The 17,829-nt window shown below is 42.7% G+C and overlaps 1 protein-coding gene across 9 annotated transcripts in view; it reads right to left on the bottom strand.

The window, feature by feature from the left end:
- Positions 1-451: 451 nt before the first annotated feature.
- tnk2b (tyrosine kinase, non-receptor, 2b) overlaps positions 452-17,829 on the bottom strand; it is a 64,332-nt gene continuing 46,954 nt past the window's right edge. For 6 of the 9 annotated variants that reach the window (XM_030402593.1, XM_030402598.1, XM_030402589.1 and 3 more), the window contains 15 exons: positions 16,862-17,134; positions 16,463-16,615; positions 15,786-15,949; positions 14,633-14,752; positions 13,908-14,034; positions 13,614-13,760; positions 13,188-13,282; positions 12,780-12,974; positions 12,395-12,486; positions 11,663-11,707; positions 10,857-11,290; positions 9,397-10,611; positions 7,665-7,760; positions 4,813-4,943; positions 452-4,101 (listed from right to left, as the gene is read on the bottom strand). In XM_030402593.1, coding sequence (XP_030258453.1) covers positions 4,095-4,101; positions 4,813-4,943; positions 7,665-7,760; positions 9,397-10,611; positions 10,857-11,290; positions 11,663-11,707; positions 12,395-12,486; positions 12,780-12,974; positions 13,188-13,282; positions 13,614-13,760; positions 13,908-14,034; positions 14,633-14,752; positions 15,786-15,949; positions 16,463-16,615; positions 16,862-17,134 — 3,294 coding nt within the window. In that variant the 3' untranslated portion in view covers positions 452-4,094. The remainder of the gene's footprint in view (positions 4,102-4,812; positions 4,944-7,664; positions 7,761-9,396; positions 10,612-10,856; positions 11,291-11,662; positions 11,708-12,394; positions 12,487-12,779; positions 12,975-13,187; positions 13,283-13,613; positions 13,761-13,907; positions 14,035-14,632; positions 14,753-15,785; positions 15,950-16,462; positions 16,616-16,861; positions 17,135-17,829) is intronic. The other 3 variants (XM_030402596.1, XM_030402597.1, XM_030402594.1) reach the window with 2 other exon arrangements.

The following is a 17,829-nucleotide window of genomic DNA, read 5'->3' as shown; positions in this document are numbered from 1 at the left end:
ACCATCAGTAGCTGAACTTTGTCCTTGCATTAGCTCTTAGCTCAATGCGATGCTAAGCTTGACCCACCAGCGTGTCCGTAGATTCTTTGGTGTGGTTCTGTGATAAATGAGTCAAATCAGTTCACAAATTATGCGAGTGTCGAATTGTTGAATAATTTTCTGTTGAGTGACCAATCCATTAACTTAAGTTCTGTCTCAGCACTTTGAACAATCCAAACTTGGTGACAAGTAAAACTGACAAAAACTGATGAGCATCATGTAAAAAGAGATTTCTAATGAAACTTTAAAATACTTTGTAAATGCTAATGTTTCTTCGTCATAATTAGCTGCATCATAATATTCATCGGAGCAGGGAGTAGAACATGTCTTAATTTAGTGAAAACAAATTCTAGTCTACATCAAAGATAAAGATAATTGAAGTGACCGAAAAAAGATTAACAAACAGAAGAGGTAAAAAATAATTAATTCTTTAATAAAAAATACATTTATAAATTCGGCAGCATGAACTTCTCTTGAACATTTCCATCAACCCAGGAGGAGAGAAACAATGGAAACCAACTGTACATTAGGCATTTAAAACACATTCCGGGAAGCAAATACACATAAATGAGGAAGAAAAAGGTGAGTTGGATTGAAGGAGAAACAGCAAAAATGATAAAAATGACTTAAAATAGCAGACGGTGTCTGAAGAAATGGAGACTGAACAGAAGTGAACAGAGTTCTCTTAACATCGGAGTCTCAACACCACAACAGGAGAATGATGCTTTAGGTTGATCATAACACCACGAGGTTCACACTTAAGTCCTTCAATACAACTACAGCAGCTTGGTATAAGACGAACAACACACAAACAGACTGTGGAGGCACCGCTCACATCAAGCTGCGCTTCTGCACCGGTTAACAATCAGCTTTATCACGACACACCGGAGTGGCACAACTGACTCAGGATCAGTGTTTAAGGACAACGTCGTCCTACTCTGGGGAGGAAGTGTGAGTCACCAAACATTTCACACTGTTTCCTGTGCATTCAGTGACTCGGATACATCAGGACAGATATGAAAGCTCTTTTTTAACATGACTGGATGGCACTGACAGACGGACAGGATGGGAGGTCACAGGTTCTACAGCAGCCTTATTGCACACTGGAGGAAAGGTTTCACTGGAGGTTGTCGTCCAAAAATCAGTCCTTTAAAATATATTCCAAAGGTTTTATTTTATTTTAAGCCTCTTAATGTGGCTGGGCTGATAGCAGGCTTGTTGTGGTTGTATATTAGCTTTTTTCAGAGGCCATTTGAAGTTTCTGCACAAACAGATTGTGTTCAGACCTGCCACACTGGGCTGTTTGTGGACATATGGAGGGGCTGGTGTCTGTGTCTACATGTGGACATACACACTGATATTGTAGTTTAAATAGATGGGTACCAGTTGGCAAAGAGGGATCTTTTTTTCTCTATAGAGAGAAGCACCAAAGGGATCATCTGGGATCAACACAAAAAGTGTTTTTGACATCTTGTTGAACACACAAGCCTTTTTAAGCCTTTTGTTTCCTTTTTTTTTGTAGTAAAGTCCACGCGTCAAGAGAACAAAAGGCGGACAGGCCCAAATGTTCTTACATTAACCAAGTCTTGAACTGCTCCTTGCTGAGGGCTCCGCTCTGTCAATGCCCGGTCACAAGATGTATCGTCCCATCCAGCAGTGACTGAGTTCACCCAGAGCTGACAGGTCCTCCCAGTTTTAAATTATTGCCCCCAAAGACGCTGACCAAAATATCACAGTTGTGGTTTTAAGTGATGATTATGGGACAGGATGTGCGCCTTGGGGCAAATTTCACTACGTTGCTGTTATAAGCTGGCAGTGTAGTCTGGGTGCGTACAGAAAAATAACAGCCTGGCAGCAGTTTTCAGCTGATGCACGGGGGTTCAGTGTGGGCAAAGTGCTTAGAGGGAAGGAATAAGGAAAGACTATAGGGGTGAAGGAAGTTTCCACTGCGTGGGTGGCCCTTTGCTGCCGAGCCACGTGTCCTAATAGACGTACATCGGTGATTAACTCAGGGAGCGACACATTTAAATTAACTAATTGTTGGCCCAGTTATGGACATAACAGTCTTCTCTTGTCTCTGAGATGGTGTTCTAAATATATTAACATTATATATCAATACTTTGTTCACAGATACACAAACATCTCAATATGAAGAGTATACTACCTACACCCTTTGAGTTTAAATTAGACAGAATCCTGGGCTTCTCTGATCTTCTATTGACAGTAGAGACTGGAGTCAACACTGGAACAGTTCAACCAGTAACTCTGAGCAGAGACTGCAGCACTGTGTCAGTGCTGACTAGCGTCCCTCTGTATTACACAAATTATTGAGGAGACGAGCATTGTTTTTTTTTTGCAACAGCACTTTCTGGGCACATTTCTCCTCGACACCACAACCTTTCAGCAGCATCATCACATCTCCACTCCACTTCACAACTGTAAACAGGCCAAATTATTTCCTGCACAATGAGGCCTGGACAGCCAATTCAATATTTGCTTGGATTTTGCTGTGCTTATGCGTGGTGGCGGTAAAATATGTTTACGGTTGATGTTTTTTCAATTGATCAAGACAATTGTTTTTACGTGGCGCTGCCGTCACCAATTCAGGAGACGTTTACGCTTACTAGACTGTCTACACATACACCTTAAATTATTTAGATTCCCCCAAAGAGAGACCAGTTTTCAGTCCAACTGAACAGGTTCTTGGCATATTCTGACAAAATACAATGAGCTTGGGTCAAAGAATGGCCCTTTATATGGAGCTGTCTTACTCAAAGCAGGCTGCTTCAGATTAACTTTCAAACTTTTTGGTGCCGTTACCAAGATAACAAGTTCATCCAATTATTATCTACTCAACATCTCTGGCGCTGCACAGCAAAACAGCATTGCAGGATTCTCCTAAAAAACTGCGAGCTAACACAGCTTAGCAACTTCAGTGAATAATTCAGCTTGTAAAATGGTGTAAATAAGGTATCAATAAGGGATCCCTGGGCTTTTGAAAACATGGATCAATCCAGATACATGGAGTCATTTCATTATTTATTTATTATTATTTTATTTTTTTTAATTTTTTAAGTTTTAAATCGTCCCCATCCCCAAAGTCCCTGTCTACTTCAGTTGTTTAGGAAAATGCTGCAACACTGCTGTTTTGCTGTGGAGCTCCAGAACTGTTTTGTGTACAGTGAAATGTCACCCAACTTTACATTAGCATGGGGATGAGTCATCCAAAAGATTTCAAATTTGACCAAATAAAAATTTTTAGGTAAACTTATCCCCCTGAAGGAGGGCAAAGTGGGGCCTAGGGGTCAAAGTTAGCCCACCACAAGGTTCAGTTTGGCCCATCAGATGTTTGACAAGAAGGAAACATTTTTAAAAGTTTAAAATCTAACTGATCTATTTATGTGAGGCAAAATGCTCTTCAAACAGTTAGAATCCGTTATAATAAATAATCGTTTTTAATAAGCTGAGAACAGCTGACACTGAGGAACATTTTGCATCACAACATAATAGGTGTTCAGTTTTGGCTTGTGGCCTATTGTTAAGATTCATTTGAGCACCCCTGCTTTAAACCTTCTTTGTGCAGCTGGTCCACTGTGTAACTGCGGCGGTGACGACACATGTAAGTGGATCTGACTGAGTGTTGTAGCACGACGGATCTGTGACACTGTGGGGTTCTGTTACCATTGATGAAACATTTCAGCTGACCAAATGAAATTGAAGAACAGTGTCATTTTTTTCTTTGAACAGCTTTTAAAAAAAAGAAAAAGATAGATGGCGGTCTACATTTCTTAATAAGTGCAGCAATCACATATCTTTGTGCCCCAAAGTCTGTCTTTTTGCCCTCAGGCTTAGTTCCTTTGTCCACGTTAAGTATGAATGGAGCCGTAATAGAGTTTGGTATTTTGCGCTAGTTCAGATAAAATTGTGCTTGATCCTTCCATAGTCAAATAACGGTCTTCTGATTGGAGGCGTGTCTGAAGCGTTAACGGGGCCTCTGATGATGTTTTTTACTGAGGATGAACTTCCAATCGGAGCTAGGCAGCTTGAGATTCCTGTCACCATCTGCAAATAGAGAAAGGCTTTAGATTAGATTGAGAGAATCATGAGATGAAATGCTGAATCCTCCTAAAATAACTTGAATGATATTTACATTATCTCGCAAGAGAGACTTCCACTTTTGAGACTTTAAGATGATATGCACATGAAATCGTTCAAGCTTTGAAATCCATTATCATAATATATACATTTCTCTATAGAAAGACCAACAAAGCATAAAACTTTCTCAGTCTAACAGTTAAATAGGATTCTTAGCCTCACTGACATTCTGATTGCATCATACCGCTGCCTGTTTCCCTGCTGTATAAGTCTGCTCATGACTTTTCCAGCTAACTCACATTTATTCATATTTAGAAGAGTGAAAACCTCCAGCAGTTAAACCCAGCGAGGAAGCAGATTTTAATGTTTTCAAAAGACAGATGTGACCTCGTGTGAGCGTGTGGAGCCAGGTCATAAGTGACTTGAACTCAAGTTCTTGAAACTATGTCCAAATATTTTCACCATGAGCAGGACTGTCACAAAGTGCCACACATGCAAGACTGAATAAATGTTTAAATGTAGAGGCTCTGGCTGCTGACAACACTGAAGTATTAAAGAAGCTGGTATGGATGGGTGCATAGTCATATGAGAGTACAGTCCATTCAAATGCATATATTCTATATGGGGAATTCATGACCTGCAGCTGAGGAAACACACCTACTGCAGAGAATACAATACCTCAGCCTGGTTGTGGATCCATAGTTATCTAACATCTGAGTGCTGGCCACCTCCAGGTTCCAGTCACACATCTCCAGCAGCTTAAGACACTCTGACCTGCTCCTCAGACCCAAACAGAACAGCTGCTCCACCTGCACAAGGGCAGAAAAACAGAGATGAGAACAATCATACGAAGAAAGTACAAAGAGAGCAGATGAGATGGGATATTACTGTATAGCAGAGTCACAGGGTCAGCTACTCTAAACAGGAATCCAGGGAAATACTGTCTCTTGTTCAACTTCACAAGATGTGGATCAAGAATATTATGATTATTATTGATTAGTTAGTATTATTACTGTGATGTTGACCCTCTGTGAATGAGCTGTATGACTTTTGTAGGCGTTTTGTTGTTCACCATCAGGCGATTAACGAAATAATCTTGAGAAGAAAAAAAATCACATGAGATTGTGATGGATAGCCACTTTTTTTCTATAGTTTTCTGTTCTGGCTACTGTCGTAACAAATGTCTAACATGTAAAATCTGAATAATGTTAAAAGCAGCCACCCACATGAGGTACCTTATGCCAAGTTCCCACTACAGGATTTTAGTTGTGATCTTGCCATTGCAGACAGTTTTTGGAGATCACCCAGAAAAAGCCCTGGATCAGAAGGAGGACCATCAGTATTTGTGAACTGTGCAAAGACCTGATCCAGGAGCTCGAGGACAGCTCGCCGGCATTGATCTGACATCGGCTGAATATCTAGCGTGATAAATATCTGGTTGAGTCGCAGACGGGCCAGAAACGAGCTACAGCCAATAACGGCAGACACTCCTCCCTCCCTCCTCTGTTGTCTTTCACAGTAGCTCTCCGAACCGAGTCTTCTAATGCATCTATTTTTATGAAGCGGGCACAATGATAGCAGATCGTTTCTATAAGAATATATACACACAAACTGTTCAGTATTTGGAACTGTATCATCTTTGCTTTCCGTCGTCCTCCTAATCCATTCTCACACACACACACTTTCTCTTTGTTCTTTGTTTTTTCAGCGCACAAACAACGCAGACTGCTTGAACCACGTCATTCCTGTGACAGATCTCATGTCAGCGTGGTGTGTGACTCCTGAACAGTCGTGTGGTGTGCAAAACACCAGGACAGCAAGACTTTAAATTACAAGACATAAAGTTGTGTAGTGTGTTCAATTGTCTAACATCTTCAGTCCAACTACCTATGCTGATGTCGCTATCGGCAAGCAGCAGCAGACAGAGTGAACACCGCACTAATGATGGCGACGCAAGATGAAGTAAACACAAATCAGATGGTGGATTAGTCTATAGGAGAGAACTGCAGAAGATGAAACCATCTTTTCCACTCCTTCAGGTGAGTGTGTCTGCAGTACCAGTAAGCATGCTGTGACATGATTCCAGCCTTAATGCAGTTCAGTGTCTTGGCGCAAACATACTTCTGTTGCTCCAATTGAATCTGAGTTGTTTGGATTGCATTTTTCTTTATCGTCTAAATGCTGGAGCCACTATTAAGGAGCAGCCAAGTGCTCCCTTTGGCCCACCGCCATTGAAACACATCCTCCATCCTGTCACAGTGTCCCCATCGACAGCAGTGAACAGGGTGCTGCAGACACATCAGAGCATCTATAAGCTTTTTTATATCTACGATCAGCTCTTATCATGTAATATGAAGCTATAAAGTAAAAATGACATTCAGCAACTTGAAACGACTATGTGTTTACAGTTATGTCCTGTGTAAAAACAGGTCATTACAGTAAAGGACTCGAGGCTGACCTGAGAGGCGCCGAGCTGGATCTCTGAGGACCCCTAAGCGCCACAGCAGTGTTTACTCCTGAGGACCACTGAGGTTCTCCTTTAGTAATTGCATCCCTGCAACATAAGCGTGCCCTTCGTAGAGTCTTTATTTTGATGGACTAGAACCATGAACTCCTACTTTTCTGAAAGTTTTGTTTTACCAACTCACTCTGCCTTTCTTCTTAGAGAACAATACCATTTTTATTTGCCCCTGGCTTTGTATCTAACTATTATTTTATGTCTGGAATGTTGCTTGTGAACTGGTTTGTTGATACGGTACCTTGATTCTATGCAGTAAAAAACAAATAAAGGCAGTAAAAAGGAATTAGATGTCAACAATATTACTGAGTTCATCTCTAAATAATACATTGGTTAAATCATTTAAATAACTTGAGAATAAGGAATATAAAGATTGTTTCTTCTCCTCTAAACCAGTTGGTAATGTAAATAAATATTTTATTATTGTTTTCTTTTACCTCTAATCAATTCATAAAGTAAATCCAAACTTCATTTAACATTTTAATATTGGGAGCGCAGTGTCTGTAAACTTAGCTTACCAGCTAAAATACCTTAGCTATTTTAACAGCATGCAGTGCAGTATATAGATGATTAACATTGCGTGCACTGGTTTGTGTACTTCTATGATCAGTATTAACATACTGTGTTAAAATATCTGTGTTTTCAGCTAAGCAAACTAGAGCCATCTCGACTGTCCAACTGATATTACACACACTCTGAACCAATCACCGCCCTGGACATCCAAGGACACGGCCATCTTATTATCATATGATGACGCAATTACGAAAATGGGGGAAAGATAAATAATTAAATGTGTGCAAAGACCAGAAAGATCCAAGGGGCTGAACATAAAATAAGGAACGTTTTAATTGAAAGTCACACTATGCAATTTCTGCCACTAGGGATCTCTCAATCAAAACAACAGAAGACGTTACAGAATCACAGTATGGACAACAGATATCGGGAACGTGCGGTATTCAATAACTCTTCAGTCCATCAAGCCTTTTCATAGTGGGCTAATAAATGCTCTCACCTTTAGATAATGCACAGCTTTCTGCACATTCCAGTTGTGGTTCTGGAGGGCGGCTTGGCACTCCTCTAGAGTCACCCCATGAACCGCCTCCTGCACCTGAATCACACAACAACAATCAACATTGTTAGTCTCTGCAGCATCCAACATCACTTACATTCCCCTGCCTTAGATTCCTCATTTGACCTCGGTAGCGCCTCCAACACTTACAACGGGAGACTGAGTGCTTTCTCAATTTAGCATTAATCCCTCATGTACCAGCACCCCCATATCTGACAACCAAGTGAGATTCTTCTACTTGAAAAGATTTTAAACCTGTTTTTGGCTCTTATGTTCACTTTTAGCTGCACCTGAAAAAGTTGATGATGGGGATCTGACTGCAGAGATTTAAGCATCACTGGGTTTGATGAGGCTTTCCAAACAATCCCCCCATCTCCTCACAAAATGAATTATATTTGTCTGAGTTCTACTAATGATGTTTATCCAAACCTCCCTTAAGCTAACTCGGGTTTCAACAAAATCACCCTGACACTGTGTTCCTGCATGTGACGGGACTTTCTAGCAGCAGAGTCGTCTTTATTTACACTACTGTGCTTTTTAAACTACTACAGCTAATAGATCTGTTGTGCACGCGTTCATCTTGCATTGAACTCCTCTGCAGCTCAGTTAATTCGTGATCCCGCATTCTCAGTGCACCTCTTGTGTGGCCACTGATCTCAGTATCCATTGCAAAATGCCAAGTGGCTGATCGATGTAAAGACCATTGCAGTGACTCTGGCTCCGGTTCGATGAGGTTCAATCGGTGTCAGAATCAATTGCTCGGAAAAAAATCACAATCAAACTCTGGTTCCCAGTCTTTCACGCTCAATTCACACCAAAAATTAACGTTGCCTTTGTCTCAAAAGATTGCTGGCATATTTTTTAAATGAGTTATGAGAAGTTATAACATTTTATGCTATTCAATCGTGATAGAAAAAATGTTTGTGTGCCTCCAAGTTTTACCGGAAAGATATTCAAATGTAATTTACAGTTTAATGAGTCTGATTCGCTGGCTTCAGCTCCAGTTTGAAAGTGTTGTTTTGTTTTCAAACATCAATCATAATTCGGCTCTGATAATGATTTGAAGTTGAATTAGGAGGTAATCTGATTAATTATAGTTAGTTAAAAGCTGCTACTGTGAGGAAAAATGCAGACTGCTCTATCTGTATCTCAGTCTCTCACGGAAAGTTCACGTACACAAATTTCTCCTTCGAGCTCTAGCCAGAGTGTACCACCAATAAATATTACCTTCTGTTGCCCCCTTGTGTTCAGTGTATGGGCAAATTAAGTGTACAGTACACCTTACTGGTTACATAAAATAAAATGTTGCATTCTAAAGCTACGTTAACTGCAGTAAAAGTTGAGTTGAGTAAGTTATGCATTGAATAAGCATTTAAAGTCTTCTTATTTCTTCTATGAACAATTCTGCTGCATTACTCTGAATATTGCACTAGTATTTCAGTACTTAGCTGTGTGATAATAAAACTCAGAACAGATAGCTATCTAGTGTAAGGACTTTTTATCGAGTTTACAAAAGCATCAAAGAAGCTTTAAGGAGGACACAAGGTCAACTATTTTGGGGGGTTAAACTATTCAACTGCAGTGGTTTAACATCCATCATGAAAGAGAGAGTAAGACAGATCAGCACTTTTATTCCTGAAGCATTAAAAAGAAACAGAAACATCTCTGGCCTCACCATTTTCACCCTGTCAGCTGAGTTCCCTCCTCCGTCTGTCCTGGTGCAGGAAGCAGTGAGCATTGGCATCGTCAGCCCGTCTGAACAGACACGAGGGAGACTAACTGATGTCTTCATCCCTGACCTTGTCCCACCCAGACTGCTGTTGTTGTTGGAGGAGAAATTAGCCTTCAGATCGCCTGGCTGGACAAGACCCTGTCCCTGGGCGTGTCCCTGCAGAGTCTGGCTGCTGACCACCATGGGTCTGACAGTGGCCGTGTTGGCTTGCCGTAAATGTCTTTCCTCCACACCGCTGGCAGACAGGTTCTCGGCCTCCCTGAAGAAGCGGTCGTAGCGGTCGAGGTACGGGGGCCTCTCAGGGAGGAGGTAATAGTGGGTGTTGCTGACTTTACGGCCATCACGGACGATGGGGAGGATACAAGGGCCCTTGTTGGAGGCGTCCTTCCCTTGCGCTTGGATCACTTTGGGTGCAGCATATTTTGGATCTGAGGCGAAGCTGTGTGTGGTGGGCATGAGTTTACCTGGAGAGGTGGAGAGGTAGGAGCCATGTGTGTGTGTGGAGGAGAAGGAGGCAAGGGGAGCCGGCATGGTGGAGGGGCTGACAGAGTAGACTCTCTGCTGGGGGGAGCCCACCACCAGGCCCATGGGGCTGGGAGTCCTGGAGCCCGGCTGGGACAAAGGGTCCCTGGGGGGGATCTGAGGTGGTCGGTCCTGGCCTGGGCCTGAAATGTCCTCTGTGGTGTCAGCTGGCGTCGGAGACAGCGAGAGATCCCTTGACCAGCGAGCAGATGTGTAGTCCCCCTTTTTTATAGGGCGAGGGGGTATGGGGACCCGCGGGGGGATCTGAGGTTTGTCCTCGGAGGAGAGGACAGTCTGCTGCAGTCCCTCCTGGGTCTGTGGAGTCTGGGGGCACAAGGCTGAGCTCTGGGACGGTGAGTTCGACCGTGCAGCACTTCCAGTCGGCACATTGAGCCTCCTCATGCACTCTTGCTGGAGTTCTTGGAAGATCTCGGCTGACTGGGAGAAGGAGGTGGACAGGCCCTGGCTCTGCTTGCTGGGGAGGAAGAGGTTGTCCTCGAAGCCTGCTCTGTCTGTACCCCCAAAGACAAGAGCCTCACCCTCCACTTTCTGTCCCGGACAGAGAGCCTCATCTGGGTGACTGACTTCACTCTGCTCCTCTTCATGCTGCTGTTCTGAGCTGTTGATGGAGCTCACCTTTGTGGAGAGATTTACAAGAGATGTACAACCAAACTACATGATTATTAAAATCTTTTTTTAATGATTAATTACAAAACCAAAAGAATCTTGCTTTAAATGTCATAAATAACAAGCTGTTAATCTTCACATCTAAGGAGCTGGAACTAGCAAATGGCATTTTTGTTTGAAATGGTTGATTATCAAAATTGTTAACAATTAGTTGATCTATCATGTAAAATGTGCTGTATCACCTCCTACCGTACCTCCATATCGTCTTCATCTTGGGCTACATCGTCATAGGCCGGGGGTGGGGGTAATGGCCGGGTGTCCCAGTCCACGACTGGCGTAGGGTGAAGGGGGCGGGGTAACGACCTACACGGACTCTGAGGCGGAGTCCGGTCCAGGATATTGTCTGCTTCCAAAGCTAGCTTTGCCAGTGAAGGAATCTGCAATTCAACCACCGGGGAGGGAGAAGGTGTGGGCGGGGGGAACTCCTCCCCAAAGTCAATGAGAGACACTTCACTGTTGGGGTTGTAGCCTGAGCCTGAAGTGCGGCCGCTCCCCTGTCTGGAAGCAGAGACCCACGCAGCGGGTTTCAGTTTTAAGCCTTTGACAGAACCTGTTTTCTGAAGTGATAATCTCTTCAGTCCCGCCGAGGTCAGATCCTCATCATTGTTTACAGGATCATAAGAAGGCTCTACGGACACAAAGACACAATGCATTAATTACTAACTGAAAATAACTTAAGAGGGTGATGACACCAACGTTCCTTCTGGTCACTTCACACCAAATTACAAAACACACCACTCCCACAAAAAATCTCCAGGTTTGAAGTTAGTCCTATAGTGCACAGCAAGGACACTGCACACCTGTTAGAGGGACACAGAGGTGGAAAGATGGGTAAACAATTAAGTTAAACGGGGAAATAAAAGTAGACGACAGAATCACTGCAAAGACAAGCAGAGAAAAGACAATAAAGTATGGGATGTACCTCTGAGGAGTGGAGCTAGGAGGGAACAGAGGGGGCAGGAGCAATGGGTGAGGAGCTGCTGAGGGAAACCAGACTTACTCTTGATTAATACAGCTGGTTGAGGAGGGCGGGGAGGAGGCTCCTCTGGATAAATTAAAGCGAATACCGCCATCGCAAAGGAGAAACAGAGAAATACAAAAAGAAAGCAACAAAGATCAAGTCAGGGAAACGAAGCAGGAAGCAAATGTCAGATTGCATATGTTAGCTTTGCGAACAAGTGTTAAGAAAAAGGAGCAGCAATGCGTGTGGCGGCCAAACTTTAAACTTTAACCCACATTCTGTGATACAAATGTTGATTAAACAATATAGTCACATCTTTTAAACATGCAGTTTTATCATTTCACAATAGAAGATGTTCGTAAGAGTCAACAACTAAATGTTTTTATGTTATGCTTACATTTGTCAGTTATAGTGACAGATGTGACTGTATGGCTCAGCTCTATATTTTTCATTGTGGTCAGTTAAGAAAAGTGAGTTAGATTTTTATCTAGCAGAAAATTAATATATAACCATACTTATATACCTATTAATAATTTTTAAAAACTACAGAAAGGTTGTTTAAAATGTGCCCTGCAGACTTTACCTTTGAGCTCAATGCTAAATGAGTCCTGATCAGTGGTACAAACTAAATAGTTTGGACCCAAAGAAGGTGGGAATTAATGAATCATGTTGTGAGAGTTTTTTTTTTCCTCCTTGGTATTTGTAAATCAAAGTGTCAATCATCAGTCATCATGTCATGGGAGTGTCTTAATTTACAGCTTTATTACTCACTTCTAGCTCGTCCCGGTAGCTGCGTGGGCCGAGCACCGCTGAGGTCCACACTAAGGACATCAGGAGGATCCATGGGATTCCCGAGGTACAGACTGAAGTGATAAACAGGAACAGACTTAATAACAGTAAATGTCACAGTCCTGAATGTAACAAACCTAAGTTTTATGTTGGAAAAGGTTGATGATCATTTGGAATATTGTGCTACTGCCATCTATTGGTGAGAATTGATACTACAACTCAGCAAAAAGTCAGACTTTTACCACAACTTCCTCAATCAGGAGACTCATTCATAAAGTGATGAAGAGACATTTAGACCATGTAAAAGCTTTGTGTGGTAGATTCTGGCACCAAGACTAAAAGCCAACAAACAGAAGCTGCTCCTTACTCGTCAATCCTGTCAGGGAAGCCCCAGCAGCGATGAGGGTTGGTGTCTCCGTGTCCTGTGTGGATGAAGCTGTTCTTCAGAGGACGGCTGATGTCATGAGCTGACAAACCTGCGACCGATGTCACCACATTCCTGGGGAACTGTCCGACCTTCAGGGTCCGTTTGTTTTGACCTCGCCACCAGTAGTTCTCCGCCCTGAAAGACAGAAATACTGAGGATGAAACAGGTTGAACCACAGCTGTTGACATCATCATTATCAGCAGGGACTTTAAACATAATTAACTTATAATACATGCAGATAGTCCAGTATCACTGTAGAGACCTGTAGACTTGATAACCAATATGTCTCATTAATGAGATTAGCTGGTGGGACTGTTAAGTAAAAGTAAAACATTCATCGACACCCACCTCCCCTCTATGATGGTGATGACATCATTGATCTGGATGTGGAGTTTGTCAGGCTCATCAAAGTCCTGCAGAGCACACATGTCTGTGGGCATGGTCTGAAAAACAAACAGAAATGAAACAAACTTTTATGAATGGGCCATATTGTAAACTGGTTGTCCAAGTCCTTCCATCTGACCGGATGTTTCAGTTTCTACTTTGCAGTAACTCCAGCAGGTGGAGCTAAAAGTCCATTTATAGGGTGATGAATTTTGGAGGGAATACTGGCGTCTCCGCACCAGAGGTGTCAACATTATCATCATGTGTCTTTTGTGGGATGGACTTTCATCCAAATACAGAGATAAGGAAAAACTTAAAATTGAAAAAAATACAGCTTTTTAAAATAAAACCTCTAAATGTCTTTGGATACCCAAAAGACAGCCCTCTTACCTCAAGCAGGAACTCGCGCAAGGCGACAAACGTGGGTCTGTCATCTGGTTTCTGAGCCCAACACTGCAGCATGACGTTATAGATATCTTGCGGACAGTCTTCAGGCTTAGGGAGACGTTCGCCTTCTTTATCAATCTTGTGCAGGATCTAAGTGTTGTTGACAAGGGAGAAATAAGTTGAAAAAGGAGAGATGACAAAAGCAGAATATATCAGTGTAGAATTGAGGGTTTGCCCACTGTTAATACAGCCCCAAGATATTTTTGCATACATCCCACATATATTGTGTGTGTTCACCTGGCTCCCATTAAGGCCCAGCCAAGGCTCCTGGCCATGTGTGAACATCTCCCATAGAGTCACTCCAAACATCCACGTGTCAGTAGCGTGGGAGAACGTTCTGGTTTTCAGGCTCTCTGGGGCGCACCTGAACAAACGGACAACAAACTTCAACATGGACAGTACAGTGAATTAATTATTAAGTCTGACCATGGTTACTTTGAAGGCAGGTTTTGCTCACCACTGTTGTCAAGTGTTTGCTCATGGGGGAAAGTTTGGTCTGTGTAAATTATTTAAGGAGTATGGTCTTGACCTTCTCCCATTGAAAAGTGACATGAGATTGCTTTTGTCATGAATTTAGGCTATATAAAAAAAATTTAAATAAAAACCTTTTAACTTCTGCTGGGTAGAGAATATATTTTCAATGTTGCTATTCAACCATTAAAAGCATTTTTAAAATGTTTGGAAACATCATGTGCAGTATCTGCAACAGTAGAAAGAATGATAAATTGGTAGCTGAGTACTCGACTGACTCAGAATCTGAAAAATAGACTTCAGCAAGCATTGTTTTATAAGAATTATCAGCATGGCTGGAATGCAGCTGTGGCAAAAAGATTTCTCTGTGAGAACTTTCTGCAGTAAAATAAATCTTGCTCCCGTCCTAACCGCTAAAACCACTCATATCCATGCCTGGACTACATCCGAGCACAGCTTTGGTGATTATGCTGCTCTCTCTGTCCACCCACCACGCAAAGGGGACCTTTCGATGCTCCTGCATGACATAGTGCTCGTGGTTGTTCGGCAGCGCTCTCATCAGGCCAAAGTCACCGATCTTCACTCTGTGAGCTGAGGCCAGCAGGATGTTTCTGAAGAGAGAGGATCAAACATTTGATGTAACTTTGTGTGCATTTTTTATTTTAACACCCAAGACTGTTATAATGTTCTGTAAGAACTGTAATTTAAGATTATTGCTGTTTTGTTCTGATTTTGTTTAGTTTTGCCTAGGTGGCCTACAACTGATGCCAATAACACACTCCTGAGTTCACACACGCTGAGAAAACTCTCCAAATACAGTGGCAGCCACAGAGATGAGGAATAGGAATCTAAAGGTTTTCTATTTTTATCAAAAGAGATATTCAATTGTTACCTAAAGTCCAAGAAAGAATGATCAAACTTGGACTTGACCCAAAGCATGAAATCCAATTATGACTTTGGTGAATGGTTTAAAGCTCTAGCAGGAGCCAAACTACCTCATCCAACTAGATCCATACAAAAATACTGACGAATTTTCAGAGTATGATCAATGTGTGTAAAAATATACACTAAGAATGTTGTCTATGATGAGTCATGTCTGAACGCAGCCCTACAACTCAGGACCTACTGTGGGTTTTAATTGAAAGCACCAAATAAACCTGTGATGTATTAAGAATACAATTCACCATCTGGTACTGCAGCTTATAAAATCAGCAGACTGTCACTTCAGCGGTCCAGCTTTTAAAACCACAGCTTGAGAAATCTACTGTAACAGCCGCATGGAGTCTTTACTGTTTTATCACAGCTTTAAGTGGGAAAATGACTCATTTTTACCAGCTATTACGATTTTCTCAAGCATCCACAACATGTCAAAAGTAAAGTGTAAAGTGACGAATTTGGACAAGGCCAAGAGCTTAGACCACCCAGCGCAGCCAGCCAACCAGTGACTCATCACACTGTTGGGCCAGACCTCTCTGTAATGGCCTATAAATTTCTGGGTGGAGGAGACGGAGAAGGAATATAAATAATTTAACATGCCTGTAAAGAAAAACAGGTTTTCATAGAAAATGTGAAGAAAACACCCTCTTCAAAAACAGGTTTTTTTTACAGCTGCTAAAACTTATTAAATCAAATATTTCTTTCTACCTGGCTGCCAGGTCCCTGTGGATGAACCTCCTCTGCTCCAGGTAGGCCATGCCACAGGCCACCTGCACCGCATACTGACACAGAGTGTGGATCAACACGGGGCCCTGAGGACGCACACATCGCAGACGCTCCAGCAAAGAACCGAGAGGAGCCAGCTCAGTCACCTTCATAACATGGACAGAGAGAGAGAGGGGGGAGAGGGTGGGTGAAAAGAGGAACATGGAAATCACCAGTAAAAGGAAAGAGAAACAGATGATGTAGAAGGTGTGATTTGAGCTTGAGAGGAGGAGAATAGGAGGAAGAAGTATGTAGAAGAAAAAGGAGAATATCATCATAACAAAAATAGACCAGAGGAAATAACTGGAGGGTCAGAGTGGGATGAAAACAACAAGGCTGAAATGTCAGCCTTTATCTTAGTTCTCCTCGCTTCCTGTGTCCCTTCTTTCCTCCATCACTCTCTCCGCTCATGACAAAGGCCTTAAGGTGCTTGACCTGATTTTTAACACACTGTAAGGTCATGAAGCCAGCTGAGAGAATGGCTGAGAGGGACATCTGTGCTGAGTATGTGTGGGTGGACGTGCAAGGGAAGTGACTGATGTACACCTATATGTGTGTGTGTGTGTGTGTTTCTATTTATTTGTCCTCCCTGTGTGTGTGCGTTTCTGCGAGTCCACTACCATCTTCATTGGGTGTGTGAGCACCACACCGTAGAGTCGAATGAGGTTCTGGTGGTCCAGGGAGTGCATGGCGTTGACCTCACAGATGAAGTCCTCCAGAGCATCGGGCTGGCTGAACACATCTGTCTTCAGACACTTCACAGCTACGTTCAGCTGGAAAAAAAGAGAGATTTCAGCCTTTCAGTGCGATTTATATGGCAGATATACATAGACTCATATAAACAGCACCCGGAGTAAACCTCATGAGTACACGTCATGCACCTGCCCTTATTCATCCCTACTTAGTACATGAGGATGGGTGTTTTAGCAAAACAACTGTGGCTGTGTGACCTGTTCTCTCTTTAACAAATAGTAATACATTTATCTTGTAAGTTAAATGTGAAGTGCTAGTCTCCTCACCACCTTTCCTGCAGGTGTCAGCCACTCTCCTCTCTTCACCACACCGAACGAGCCGTCCCCCAGCTTCTCGAACAGCGTCAGGTCCTTCTCCGGGATGAGGCAGGTCAGAGCCTGCTGCTGCTCATCAAGAGGAGCGCCACCGCCGCCAGGCTGTGTGGCTAAGACTCCCTCTCCCAGGCCAAGCGGAGGTGTGGGAGACAGCTTACGAAAAGAGGAGGCCGGCTGGCCCTGCTGGGGGAAGTCTCCTCCGTCTGGACGCTTACCGCTAAACACCTAGTGATGAGAAGAAGAAGAAAAGAACAGGTTGAGCAAGAATGGGGAACTAAACACCGACAGTACCGAAAGACAGAGTAAATGTGTGTGTAGAAGCATCCTTCTATCCATTTATGTTCATATACATATCTCAGAGTGAAAAGGCCATGTTTCTTGGTTTACAGGTAGAACAACAATTCATTTATAATGAACTGAACATGGGCTAAACAGAGTGTCGACAGCTGCTTGAGGATTTGAAATGTCCCTCATGAAGCTCTATATTTGATTTTTATCTTGTGCCTTTATTGGTCTGAGCTCTCTGCCTGGTCACTTTGTATTCAGGAGACACCGGGCTGTAGAGTGACGGTGGAGACGGAGTGAAGATTGCCAGACACTGGTTTCAATTATGAAGTGTATCTCTAACTCTTTTTCATATCTGTCAGCCTCACAGAAAACGTCCCTCCTACACGCAGGACTGACCCATGCACCTACAGATATAATATATAAATGGTAAATGGAAGTGATAACAGTTTAACATTAAACTGCGCCCTTGTGAGCGACACTGGCAGCAGTGGGGAGGTTTTTTCTTGAAAATAACTTCTCCTTAACTTTCTGCATAATATTTACACGACCAACCAGCAGCACTGGCGCAACAGGAGAGAACAGAACATTTGAAGCAGCACAAGCACACCAATAACAGTCTCAATGTAGCCCTT

This window comes from Sparus aurata, chromosome 21, assembly GCF_900880675.1.
Source record: "Sparus aurata chromosome 21, fSpaAur1.1, whole genome shotgun sequence".
Taxonomy (NCBI): Eukaryota; Metazoa; Chordata; class Actinopteri; order Spariformes; family Sparidae; genus Sparus; species Sparus aurata.
Note: the sequence above shows the minus strand (reverse complement) of the source record. Positions and strands in the feature narration are given on the sequence as shown.